The following is a 14,027-nucleotide window of genomic DNA, read 5'->3' on the forward strand; positions in this document are numbered from 1 at the left end:
ATGGGACACTGGCCTGATGCTTCTGGCTCTTACGTTCTCACGTTTGTTGGATTGTATTTGATGTAGCGTTAAGGAGAATGCTTGGTTGGTGTGTAGAGTCAGTGGTGAAGTTCTGGCAAGTGCTGCTGCATGTACTGGAGTGGTGCCCCACTTGCAAAGCATGAGATGGTACATTTACCCTAAAGGATGTCCACATCTGAAAGAGAGAGAGGAACTTCTCTTCTTAGCTGTAAATAAATTTCTCATGCAAATGAACTACAGTGGAACCTCGGGTTACAGCGGGGATCCATTCCGGAGGCCCTGCTGCAACCTGAGAATTATGCACATTGAAGCACCACATCTGCACATTCGCGATTTAGCACATCTGCGCATGAACGAATGGCGAACCCAGAAGTAACCCGTTCCAGTACTTCCGGGTTTGCTGCGCACATTCGCCGAAGCGGACGCAAGCGGAGGTGGACGCAGAACGAGGTTTGACTGTAGTTTGAAAGTGTACCTTGGTGTACCTCCAGTCTGTTAAACAGAGTTGGCCAGTGGCCTCATACATACAATTTGCCGGCTCACAAGGTGGAGCACAACAGGGGACAGCAGAACTCGGAAGGATTCAATGGATACAGATTTGTAACTCTCTTCATGTTCTGCTTCACTTACCAGAGGCAAATCTTTCTTAGCGTTACCTCGTGGGAGGATATGTAGCTACAAAAAGTAGCATGCCAAGCCTTAACCTCTGCATCCTTTTCTCCAGCAAAGGGCATTTATTATTTCTGTGACACCACCAGTTCTGAATATTTTTATGTACCTGGAAAAAGAATTCCAGGCCTTGCAGAGTTTATAGTATGAAAATGAATGCAACAACAAATACTTGACTGGAATTTTTTTTGGGGGGGGGAGAGATGGGGTGTCAACTCCCAAGAGAGGAGCTAATTTGCTCCTCTGCAGTCCTTTTTATTGTTACACTGCACTGTGCTAAACCAAAGTGTGGCTTAGCATGCTGTCCAAGCTTGTGGTTAAGATATCTCATCACTAACCACAGTTGGAGTGCAAGTTAAAATGACACATTAAGCCAAACCTTGGATTAATTAATGTGACACAGGAGTGAAAAAGAACGGGGAGGAGCAGAATGGCTGTGGGCTCCTCTCCAAACTCCCACACATTTGTGAAGTATCCCTAAGTCAGAGTTGGGTTTACTGTGTTGTGCGAACCAGCTCATCTCTGATGCCTGCCTGGGTCCTGCATTACATGGGTGGCTGCTACTGAAAACAACCACCGTCACATTTCTGCCTCTCTTCTCCCAGCAGTATTTAGAAATACCAAAGAAAGGGACACGGTGTCTGCCCATCATTGTGGGAGTTTGCCGACTCCATGCTACTGGCTGCTAAGGTTGCAGGAACAAGAACACACTTGATAAGATAAAAAAATTCCTTCAGTAGCACCTTAAAGACCAACTAAGTTTATATTTTGGTATGAGCTTTCGTGTGCATGCACACTTCTTCAGATACCTGAAGAAGTATCAGGTATCTGAAGAAGTGTGCATGCACACGAAAGCTCATACCAAAATATAAACTTAGTTGGTCTTTAAGGTGCTACTGAAGGAATTTTTTTATTTTGCTTCGACTCAGACCAACACGGCTACCTACCTGTAACTGACACTTGATAAGACTTTGTGGTGTCTGTTACATTGTTTGATGTTCCTGAGGTGAGAGGAGAAAGGGATCTGGGACTGCTGCTTATTCACTGTGATAAGTGAAATCTTTGATCCATATTCCATATTAAAATCAGGTTAAATGTCTTGAGGCACCCAACAGGGCTTTGTATTAATGACACCACTATCTGGAACGTCTTCTCAAATGCAGCTGGTGTCCATTTAACCTGTTTCACCATCAAATAAATACTTTTTTAATCAAGGAAGGCATTTCTGAGCCGTTGGATCTTATTACTTAATGCTGCTGCTTAAATTTTACTCTCAAAATTACTTTAAGATTTATGTCTTTAGCTATACAGTATCTCTCTTTTTTTTAGTACGGTTGCTGGCTTGATTAATTGATTACTTTGATGGTGATTTATGTTGTACGTCACCTCAAGTATCTTGAAACTAGAGAATGAGACAAATAGATTTTACAAATAAGCAATCTTTTTTGTGGAAACGTGTGTTGGATGGAAGAATAGTCTTCAGTATTGTCCTATACTGTATATCTAAAAATTAATTTTGTAAGTTTTCCATTCAGTCACCCACAGACATATTCAAATATATACACATCTATGTGAAATAGTACACTTCATTGTAATAGTATTGCTGCAGTTAGAACCAAAATTGTGAAGCTCCCAACACCCTCCAGGTTAAAATTATCTTGCTTTTATATATCTTGAACAAGGAGCGTTATCCAATCTTGGGTTCCCAGATGTTGCTGGATTGCAACCTCCTCCTCCACAGCCAGCTTGACCAATGGCTGCCAGGGATGGAGGGAATTGTTCTCCAACAATACCGGTATCTGGGGACTAAAAAGTGGGAAAAACCACTTAAGAATCCATTGATTCAGTAGGTCTGTTGGGAATGCACATCTATTTAAATCAGGGGTGGGTATTCACAGACCTGGAAGCCAAATGTTGATCTCCAGGACTCTCAGGTCACATCCTCTCACTATCCTCACTCTGCACCCCACTTGAGTGCTTTTACCTGCCTGAAATGTGTTCTTGAACTCTGGTGCCGCTGTTTTCTTTCTTGCCTGGATAAAGTGTGTGTGTGTGTGTGTGAGTGAGAGAGAGAGAGAGAGAGAGAGAGACTTTCGTGTGATTGGAATGCATATTACTGTGCACAGAGGTGAGTGTTGCATCCGTTGCTTAACCTACTTTTAATTTGGCTCCACACACCACTGACATGCCCTCTCTTGAAGGTTGTCCACAATGGAATGCCGCCTTTGGACTGAAAAGGCTTCCCTACTCTGGATTTAAGCCCTACTTGGGAAACAGCCCTATTTATATTTGTTGAGCTGTCGTCGTACTCATTTAATGCAATGTGTGCAGTTTTTCTCTGAACTTTACAATTAGGACTCTTGTTAAGTTATAGGTCATGTCTACACCATACTTAGAATTGATGGAGTCACAGAATTGTAGAGTTGGAGGGGACCCCAAGGGTCATCTAGTTCAACCCCCCTGCAATGCAGGAATCATTAGGAGACCGCTCACAAAGCTACAATTCTCAGCACCCGTAGCAAAATACAGTTTCCAGGATTCTTTGAGAGAACCCATGACTGTCCAAGTGGCACAGGAGTACTTTAAATATATGGAGTGGATGTGAGCATAGAATAATTTGCTTCTTTTAAAAGGTCCAGGAGCAGAGCTTAAGTTGATGAGCTCCCTCTTGTCCCACAGTCTCACAGTGCAGAAGCATGTATGCAGGCTTCTGCTAAACTTGTTGAACTACAGGTAGGATTTCCTACCTGATGACCTATATAGGATGTTGGCAGCATTCAGAATTAGCCAGGTGCCAGGCACATTTTGCACCCGGCTATCGGCCACTTGCAACCAAGTGAAGATGCCTGGGTGCCAGGATGGTGCCTGATGTCTCCACCATTTGGCTGGCGGGTGCCTAGCAGCAGGTTTTGTGTTGCTGTGCTATGGCATGAGTCAGATTTTAGACGGAGCTGTCATTTTCAGCTTTGTAATGTTGTAAAAGAAGAAGTGGGGGAGCACCTAAACATTTTGTTAGTGTGCCTATAACCTAGGTTTAAGGGGCTGTATGCTGAATAGCTTTTAAATTTCAGTTTCTAACACTGGGTGTTTGATATGGGAGAATTTCCGTGGCTGCAACCTCTTGAGTTTGTCATCTTTGAGATCTACACATGAATTTATTTTTCACAGTACCCCTGGGCTGATATGTACAAGATGGAAAGAGAAACAGAGATGCGGATATTCCAGAAAAATAGATGCCGGAAAATTTCTCACTGATTCCAATATCCTGGAAAATATATGATTAGACTACTTCTGCCAGGAATATAGTAAGCCTGAGCCCTCAGTTCTAGGGAGTCCACTAAGCAAAATCCCACCCTGAGACTAGGAGGTTCCTGGTTCATGCTCCCTAGTCCCTGACACTCAGGGTATCCCTGATCCTTCTTTGGGAAAGGCATTACTTGCATTCCGGTCTTCCCCCTCTCTCTTTCCTTTCCTTCATTTTGAACATAAATGGAAATACTTCACAAAATGAAGCTGACCCCAGAAAAAGTGACGTGAGCTTTCCACTTCCTGAAGAACAAGGAGTGAAACTGCTGACTGGCCCTAGGCATGTTTTGTTTCCGCCTCTTTCCCTCACCCCATCATTTTCTAAAGCAATTTTCAGCAGGAGTTTTCTCCAGCTGCCTCTAGCTGCAACAATCAACTTGTTTGGCTGTAATCAGTCCAGTTAGCCTTGTGACGCGTTAAGTAAATAGAGTTTTAGGTGACAAGATGAATAGTTATTACTCTGGAATCAACACTTTGGGCAGCAGCATAACGACAAGTAAGATGCAAGTGAGAACAAGGCAGGTTGCTATCAACTTTGTTCTCTGAACACAGTCTGCTTTAGCGAAGCATAGTAATGATTTCTTTCTGCATGCTAGAAGGTTATGAAATGAATGGAGAGTTTTTGACCTTGAGAAGAATAGAACCTTTGATAAATTTAACGCTTGCCTATTTGATAGCATGTCGGATTGTCAACTTTTTAATCTTAACCATGCACAGGTTAGCTTTAGCAGTTAATGTAGGATGAATAGGAGATAATTGCCTGATTTTGTTGCTTATTACGTGGTGTGTTCCTTTAACTTTTGGTACATTCTGGAATGTACCAAGTAATTGTGGTGTAGCTGCTGATGTATTAGGTTTGGCACTGGGAGAGTTCTTGGTCCAAGTCTCCTTTCCAAGGAAGCTCATTGGTTGGGCTTTGGCAAGTCACTAATGTTCAGTTTAATCTCCTTTGCAAGGCTATTTTGAGGATAAAATGGGACAACTCGCATATGGTGCTCTGAGGTTCCTGGAGGAAAGAGTAGGATATATATATGGTAATCAGCTCGTTTGTTTAACAGATAGAAGGCTTCTTCACAGCTACACACAACCGGCCCCTAGAACCACAGTGGCCTGCTGCCAAATCCCATTGCTACAGGGACCATGCTTTTTTGCTTCTAGGGAAATGAGAGCCAAGTGATACTCTTCAGAGAGCCAGGCTTGGCCCAATGGCCTCTAGTTGCTGTCCGCTGGTGTATAGTTTTCACCTGGGGGGTGGTGTTGGTCAAATCTGATTTCTCTTTTCCTTCACTCTCTTATTAGGATTCATACTGCAATGCTGTGCCTGATGCCTCGTAATCCCTCTCGACCTCAGGTCACCTCACCTGACATTTCAACTTCCCTGTTGAGTCAAGCCATTATTTCTATTGCTTGCTCTTGCGTGCTCCTGCTACTTTTTCTTGACGTTACAAGTGTTTTCTCCAGCAGCATGTTCCGTGTTCATTGAGTAATCCTGAGTATTACTCAGCAAAGCAATAGTAATATATTTTAGCTGTTCAAATACTTTCCAATCGTCACACTTTCTGAACCTGGACTGGTTTGTGTTGCAGTTCTCAGGAGCAGTAATGTCTCAACATAGGTAGTACAGTAGTTAAGCTACTATCACAGTAAGCTCACCCTACCAATAACCAGGGGAAAATAAAAGTTAATAAAAGTTAAAACACATGCTTATTTTATGTTTTTGTGTGTGTGTGTACACAAATAAATGTGAGGATACAGTTGTATATGCATATATCCCCACCCCAGTTTGTGCAGAAGTAAAGTTGGCTAAAATGAGAGAAGCCAACTGGTCCTTTCAACCCACCTGTATCTGTGCAGTTCCTTCTTTGCATCAGTTGGGTTGAGAGGAATCATTGCATATTAGCCATAGAATTGTTGTCCTTGCAGAGGATTCTGGGACATGATCTCTGGTCATGCAGAGCACTAACCAGGCTTGCTGGGTCCTACTACAATTCCTGAGGGTTTTCTGTTTAGGGTGGCTTTTAATGTTTAATAGATTATTGTATTTTATTTTTCTGTTGGAAGCCGCCCAGAGTGACTGAGGAAACCCAGCCAGATGGGCGGGGTATAAATAAATAAATAAATAAATAAATAAATAAATTATTATGTGTTTAGCTGTCATGAATACACACAGGGGAGCTGAGTGTTGGCAAAGGATGGCATGTAATGGAAATGTCTCTTTGTACAGCTTGCCTATCTTTACCATCTTTTTCGCTGAGGATTTCCGCTGCTTTGCGTTCTGTGCTCTTTCTTACTCTAAGGTGGTCAGTTTGTTCTGTGTTGTATAATGTATATGTAGCTTTAATGACATGGTTTCCCAGTTTAGGGTTTGCAGGTTGGAAGTTACAAGTGAGGGCCTGGGGAACTTCGGGAGGAAAAGGAGATTTATTCCTCTTACCCTGCTTCCATTCTTTGTTTTGCATGCTTCAGTATGAGTTTACAAATGGAATATTGACTCTTCCTCCAGTAGTGTATATTGAACATTAATATTTTCAGTGTGTTGCAGTGATTGCAAATAGTTTTCTGTTCTTCCTTGTGTTTTGAAACGGTTGGGTTCATTAAACTGCAGATACCTTTAAAACATATTGTACTTTTTAATAGTGAAGTATTTTGACACCCATATATTATCCCTTTATATTTGCAAGACTGTAATATATAAAACACTATCCTGATTGGAGTCATTATCAAATGCATCTTGTTGAATCCACCCCCCCCCCCGTGACTACAGTATCAAATTTGTAAAAGATACCTCCCTCTTTGAGTCTAGAAAGGCTAGAACTGAGTACAGTGGTACCTCGGGTTACAGACGCTTCAGGTTACAGATGCTTCAGGTTACAGACTCCGCTAACCCAGAAATAGTACCTCGGGTTAAGAACTTTGCTTCAGGATGAGAACAGAAATCGTGCGGCAGCGGCACGGTGGCAGCGGGAGGCCCCATTAGCTAAAGTGGTACATCAGGTTAAGAACAGTTTCAGGTTAAGAATGGACCTCCAGAACGAATTAAGTTCTTACCCGAGGTACCACTGTAGTTGTTGTTCATGATTTTGTTAGGGTTTTGCCAATAGGGCTAGGAAAATATACTTTGAGATGTGATTAGATAAAATTGTCAGTTAGAATACACAGCATTCAAAGCCACCATTTTATTTTTAGCATTGTTATGCTACATTTTTGAAACTTCACTTTTTTGCTTTCCAGTAGAACTTGCTTCTTCTGTCGAAAGGATCGCTGTAACCTATTCTTACATGTTTATTTTATCTTTTTCCAGGTTCTGATGCTGAGCAGGATGCTGCTATCAAACTTGCCAGAGAACGAGCTGACATAGTTGCCAAGTATGACAGAGTAAGTTTCTGTACTTGTTAAGGCATCCTTGCAAATTGCTATTCTTCTGCTCTCCTGAGGCAAAGACCGATTGCCACAGGTGAGCAGATGGCTGGCAAATAAAGATGCCTGCCCCTTTCTTCCTGTCCTCGTGTGCCATTCTTGGACAAACATGGTGATGCCACACTATGTTTTTTTTACAAGAAGAGAGGAGGAGCAAAGATTCACTCCAATTCCACATTGGAAACAGTGCCTAAATTTCATCCTCCTCTTTTCTATGTTGCAAGAGAAATGGCATGGGGAGGGAATATTTAGTACTTCAAAAGAACACAGGAATTGCTTCGCTGGGTACGACAACTAATATTATGTCTCCGATCTTGCCCAGGCAAATGCCTTTGGGAAACTCATAAGTGGATAGTCTTATGTTAGTTGCTGACATTGTCTGGTAGTTGGAGATCCAGTTTCTCTGAACCTGCATGTTCAGCTTAGTTAATATGAGAAACTGGCGCGTTTGCTTTTTAATGTTCTGTTTTTAGCTGAGCATGATAGCCATCGTTATTACCGGAGAAATGGTAGGAGCGATTGTAGTAGTGGTAGTTTATGATGCTTAAACATTAGAGCAATTGTAATGCAGACACATGGGAACAGCATAGACATGGCTGCTATCCAGAGAGCGATGTCACACAAGACTGAATATATGCATGGGGGTTATTTATGTACTCCTCTTATAAAAACAGGAAGCAAAAAAACCCCATTGCCCACATGGACCCCTGCCCCACTTCTCTGGATGATAGCTGTGTGTGTAGTACAGGGGTCAGCAAACTTTCAGCAGGGGGCTGGTCCACTGTCCCTCAGATTTTGTAGGGGGTAGGACTATAGTTTGGAAGAAAAAAGAACAAATTCCTCTGCCCCACAAATAACCCAGAGATGCATTTTAAATAAAACCACGGGCCACATTTAGAAGGCGATTGGGCCGGATCTGGCCCCCTGGCCTTAGTTTGCCTACCCATGGTGTAGTAGCTTAGAAATAAGGAATTTGCTCCCGGTTGCAAACTTCAAATCAGTCCCTTGCCTTCCAACATGTTGTACCGTAAGTAATGAATGAATTCTTGTTTGTCTTTGTTGTGTGTTTTTCTGTAGGGCCGTGAAGGTGTGCAGATTGAGCCTTGGGAAGATGCAGACTACCACCTTTACAAAGTTACTGACAGATTTGGTTTCCTGCAGTAAGTTGCATAGCTTGGCAAGGGAATTACATTAAAAGTTTGTTGCCTGCAATTTTTTTTTTAATGTTTTCCACTTTTATAAGCCTGTTTGGTCAAAGTATTGACTGCTTGAAGTAGAATTGCTTTGTGAATAGTATTCCATTTGGTGAATAAAATTTAAATTGTCTTGCACAGTATTCTTCGGTTATTTATATTCTCCACTTTTCTTACTCTGATTTGAAATTGATCCGTACTTGGTAATGGAAAAGTATGGGCAGTCACCTTTCCTGTGTATAATAGTAGCAGGGAGAAGCTTTGTGCAGCAAAATTCAGGTCATGCTAGATACTTTCTGTAAGAACTAAAATAATGTTCTTCAGGGGACTCTACAGAGGATGCTTCTACAGAGTGTGTAACTGATGTTCCTTGTTCTCCAATAGAAAATAGTTTTATTTCTTAAGATATATGTCACAAACATATAAGAATTTTATGTAGCTAAATTTATTCGCAACGATCATGGGGCACAACAGAGGAACAGTGAAAAACACCATCCCTTTACTACCCAACATTAGTTACAGATGTAAATTTCCCAGTTGCCTAACACCTATTAAGAAATTCTGGGGTGCTACAGGCTGACATACTCCCCCATTCTCTTCTCTGTCTTTGAAGATGTTTTGTGCATTATGATACTTAAAACCATAGTCTGTTTTTCAGACTTCAGTTAAAAAGATACATCCAGCTGAATAAATAAATGAAATTCAGATAAAAAAACATTGTTTGAATTGAAGGGGAAAGTTAAACTGAAAAGTAAAAGGAGACCAGCATAACACTTGTTCATCTCCATTCAGCAAGGTAAAGCCAATGCCTGCTGCTGATGTCAATGTATAACAGCTTGCAGATGTGCATTACAGTGCACAGCCAGTCCCTGCTGAACTAGATTGATGCAGTTGATGGATATGCTTTCCCCCATCCAGGACCAGGACTTGCAAACAATGGAGTGCAACTAGAACTGAGGCTTTTTACCAAAAACAGTTGAATTGGTGATCAGTTCAGGCCTCTGGTGACCCTTAATCTGACTTTAGTGGTAGCCTGGGCAAGGTTCACAATGGTTTAGGTTAGCACTCGGTTTTAGCTCCCAACAAGAGTACAGGTTTTCCCTTCACTTCAAGAAGAAGTCATGTTATCTAAAACTTGGACCATCCTTTTTAAATCTAGAAGTTATATGCAGGTGGCAATTCTAGTAAATAAGGAGGCAAGTCTTCAATCAAACAATTGCTATAAGAAACATAGATGATAGTTTAGACATCAACTTCTGGAAGTTCTCATCCTAATAGCCATTGTTTGAAACATTAACATTGTTAAATTTTCTTTAATGGTTAAGACAACTTGGAGAGAGGATTTTCTAGCTTGGCCAAGTGTTTATGAATTTACATGAAGATAAGCTGCTGTGTTTATGGTTTCATTTAGCCCAGATTATGGTTTCATTTAGCCCAGTACTGTCTATTGTACCTGGAAGCAGCTCTTCAAGGTCTCAAGCATGGCTCTCTACTAACCCTGTTACCTGCAATCCAGTTCACTACAAACGCCACAGATTGAATCTGGGAGCGGTATCCAGTTAATCGTTATGCTAGCCCAATGACTTCCAGCTGCACAGTGGAGCTTCTCTGCCCTCTCCTGCCCCTGCACGCATCCTCAGCCTGCATTGGAGGGTTGAAGAAACCCCCAGAGCAGATTTAGGAGACGTGTGGGTTGGACCGCAGGGAGAAAAGAGATAATGGAATTTGCATTGCACACCTAAAAGCCATTATGCTAGTGTGACCCCTTAGTTGGCTACTTCCCTGAGTTCCTATATAGGGCTGGGCAATATTTGGTTTTCAATATGGGCTTGTTATGGACCTGAAACCGGTTTTGGATGATATATCGCCCTAACACATATCATGATTCGTGATATATTGCCAAGTCAAAAACTATGAAACTGATTATCACGATAAGGACTTCAAACCGGTTTTGGACGATATAGCCTATATGTGCAAAGCATGTGCTCTGCTGCTTAGCTATGTCCCCTCCCCACTGTGCTTGAATGTATAACTGCCACGCTTGTCTGAACAATGTAATGGTGTACTACTGTGCAGCGGCTTTAATTTACAAGTCAGCGTTGAGGAGTCCTTTCGTTAACCATTTCCCCAAGGGAAATTCATAAGTAGACCATTTACACAGAATTTCCATAGAGCTACCAATATCGTGCTACTTAGCGTGCATGAGCCTTGCATTTTTCCAGAAAATCTATTTGCGTGGACACAAAAAGTTCCAAGTGTGTATGTGTGTTTGCTTGTACATCTTTCATCAAGAGACAGTACTGTAGCTGGAGCACTGGTATTTGATTGAGGGCAGGTAATGCTTATCCAGTTAGCTAGGTTGTATGAGAGTTCACTTTCAAAGCTCATACCAATGACAAACTTAGTTGGTCTCTGAGGTGCTACTGGAAGGATTTTTTGTTTGTTTGTTAAAACAGCCAGTCTGCCATAAACATATGGTGACTTGGGATCTCTTACCAAAGCGGTAAGGAAGGAATTGCTCTGCAGAAACCCATGTAAGCGCTGTGCCTGAGAACCATCAGAGGCGAGATGCACGCATGGGACCTAAATGTGGCAAGAAAAGCTCAAGGCCCTCTTGCTTCTTCCCACACCACTTCAGTACAACATTCAAAACACCCACACTTAATTAGCACATACATCTAATTAAGCAAGTGTTCAGAGTTGAAGACCAAGGCTGAAGCACAAGCTCAGTAATTGCATAGTATCGTTTGTATATTTATCTTTAGCTCCTTGGAAACTCATTCGAAACTGCAGGACCTCTGCTTAGCGATTTGGTTTCTCAAGCATATAACTACTACAGGAACCTTTGCTTATGTCTTGAGGGCATGGCGGCACCAGCTCTACTCAGCTGTTGCTCCCTATACTGTATTCCCTTTACTGTGTTGATATCTTCCTTTCTGCACCTGCCTCAGCATCCCCCAGGTGTGTTTGTGCTGTCACATCTCTTCTCAAGTAAATACATTATTTTTATTTATTAAATTTGTATACCGCCCTTCACCCGAAGATCACAGGGTGGATCACAACGTAAAAATACAAAATGAGAATGCAAAATACCTAATAAACAAAACAACCCCTCTCCTACCAACACATTTAAATAACCAGAAAATGTCCAGTCAGCCAAAAGCCTGGTTATAGAGACATATTTTTTGCCTGGCACCTAAAGATATGTAACAAAGGCACCAGGCGAGCCTCCCTGGGAAGAGCATTCTACAAATGGGGAGCCACCGCAGAAAAGGCCTGTTCTTGTGCTGCCACCATCCAGACCTCTTGTGGAGGAGACACCCAAAGAAGAGCCTCAGAAGATGATTGCAGGGTCCATGTTGGTTCATATGGGGAGAGGCGGTCCTTGAGGCATTGCAGTCCTGAGCCATTTAAGGCTTTATAGGTCAAAACCAGGACTTTGAATTGAGCCTGGAAACTAATTGGCATCCAGTGCAGTTGGGCCAGAATTGGGATCACATGCTCAAACCATCTTTGCTGCGTCTTACGATTTGCACACTCAAATGGCATAAGAAATCCAAACAAGTCAGTTGGCACACTATTGTGGCTGTTCTTGAGTAAATAAATGCGTTTGAGAAGAAGTAAGACAATATACTGCTTGAAGGTTCGAAGCCGCATATCTTGAAGGATGAGTGCCCTGCTGTTGCTGGGAAGTTAAGGCCTTATTAAGGGGGTACTGCATAAGGATTCATGGATTTTCGGCAAATGTACTTATTATGTCTAAAAAGGGTGTGCTGCTTACATGTTATGTGTGGAGGCCCAGCAGTTGCATATATTGCTGTGATGTACAGTTGTTGGGAAACCACTGTTGCTCATGAGGCCCTGCGTACTGCAACACTTTAATATTGGCTGCTTAGCCCTTTAAAACATTGTAAGCCCATCATGTTATCTTATTATCCTGTGCGGTCTTATCCAATAGGTAGATCGCTGGACATCTGTGGCAGATTGCGTGACACTTAGTGGTTTCCCCCCTCCCAATAAAGCTTTGGCTCCCCTAAAAAAAAAGCTCAACAACTCAATGGGTGATCACAGTCAGTATTTTTATAATGCGAGTAGATTACAGTCTCTTGGGAGTGGGACGTGCCTGTCCTATAGCAATCTGGGAAGGTATATCAGGATTGTTATCTCAGTATTGCAGATGGGGGTGGGTGGGGCGGGGGATAGAGAGAGTAAATGAAGACCAGTCTACTAAGTCTATGGCTTCGGTTGACTAGCCTATCAAATATTTCCAGTTGTTGTTGGAATCCCATCTGTCTCCAGAGACAATGAAATGGGCCTCCAGGAGTGAAGTAAAAAACCGCTGGAGAATCACAGCACCTGCTTTCGCTGCAGAGACCAGTAGCTTGTACCTGCTGCCTTCCGCATTGTTTTTCATGTGTTTGCAGCACCAAAGTGACCTCTCCAGGACACAAACCTGGCTAGTGTGTATGGAGGTCCTGGCTGCCCAGACGACAAGGCCTCAATGGTGTGGTCCAAAGGAAAGGAAAGCAATACATTTGGCACCAGCTTGGCTGCTTATCATTTGATCCTAGTGAAATATTGCCCAATATTCCCACAGTATCACAGCATCTTATTCCATGATGTCAGGACTGGGCAAACATTTGTGTGCTGAATTTGGTAGGGGTGTAGGTGGAGCCACAGCAGCCGAAGGGTGGAGCCAGAGGCAAAATTGTTTTGCATTTAACTAATATGCATTAAAGAACTCCTGCTTCAGTTTTCACCATGGAAACCACAGAATTCCCAGTCCCACGCAGATGTACTCAGAAGTGTCAGTGGAATTGATTAAGTGGTCAACATTTTTCTTTTCTTTTTAGTTCAACAGGCAAAAGCAGCTATTCTGGAAATCAAGTGAAAGTAGTTAAATTCTGACTTTAGTTGTAATTGTCTATCTGGGTGAGAGCAAACACTAATACTCAGGGAAGACCCACTGGTTATCAGTGGTCTTAAAACTTAAAACTCTGATCTGAAGGAGCCAGGAATCAGTAACTGCATATCTCAGAACATATTTGTATGTCCGGCACAAAGTTTGGGGGATGCAGACTGCAGTGGGAAAGACTTGTTTTAGTCCTTTTCAATGGAGCTAACTTAAACACTGTGGAACTCCACTTCCAAAGATGGTTATAGCCATCTATTCTGTGTGAACATTTTTACTTGCAAAGTTTTAGAATCTAATATGCTTCATTGCCACTAGTTGTTGTAACTAACTGGCCTCTGGAATATTATCAATTATTAAAATTCAATTTTATGGTAATGCTGAATTTGAGCGTGTTGGTTGGGGACTGGCAAAAGAACAAAATTTACTCGTGTTCTAATTTTAAAATGAACCTGTGGAATATATTGCTACAAATAGGGCTCTTAAGTGAATCAGATGTATTTGCTATA

The 14,027-nt window shown here is 42.1% G+C and overlaps 1 protein-coding gene across 10 annotated transcripts in view; it reads left to right on the forward strand.

The window, feature by feature from the left end:
* The window catches only part of USP6NL (USP6 N-terminal like), a 145,224-nt gene that overhangs the window by 67,792 nt on the left and 63,405 nt on the right, over positions 1-14,027 (forward strand). For 9 of the 10 annotated variants that reach the window (XM_035128060.3, XM_035128063.3, XM_088652495.1 and 6 more), the window contains 2 exons: positions 7,298-7,371; positions 8,491-8,573. In XM_035128060.3, coding sequence (XP_034983951.1) covers positions 7,298-7,371; positions 8,491-8,573 — 157 coding nt within the window. Of the gene's footprint in view, positions 1-1,591; positions 4,493-7,297; positions 7,372-8,490; positions 8,574-14,027 lie in introns of those variants that run through there. The other variant, XM_088652492.1, reaches the window with a different exon arrangement.

The sequence above is a fragment of the Zootoca vivipara genome, chromosome 9, assembly GCF_965207765.1.
Source record: "Zootoca vivipara chromosome 9, rZooViv2.hap1.1, whole genome shotgun sequence".
In the NCBI taxonomy this organism is placed as follows: domain Eukaryota; kingdom Metazoa; phylum Chordata; class Lepidosauria; order Squamata; family Lacertidae; genus Zootoca; species Zootoca vivipara.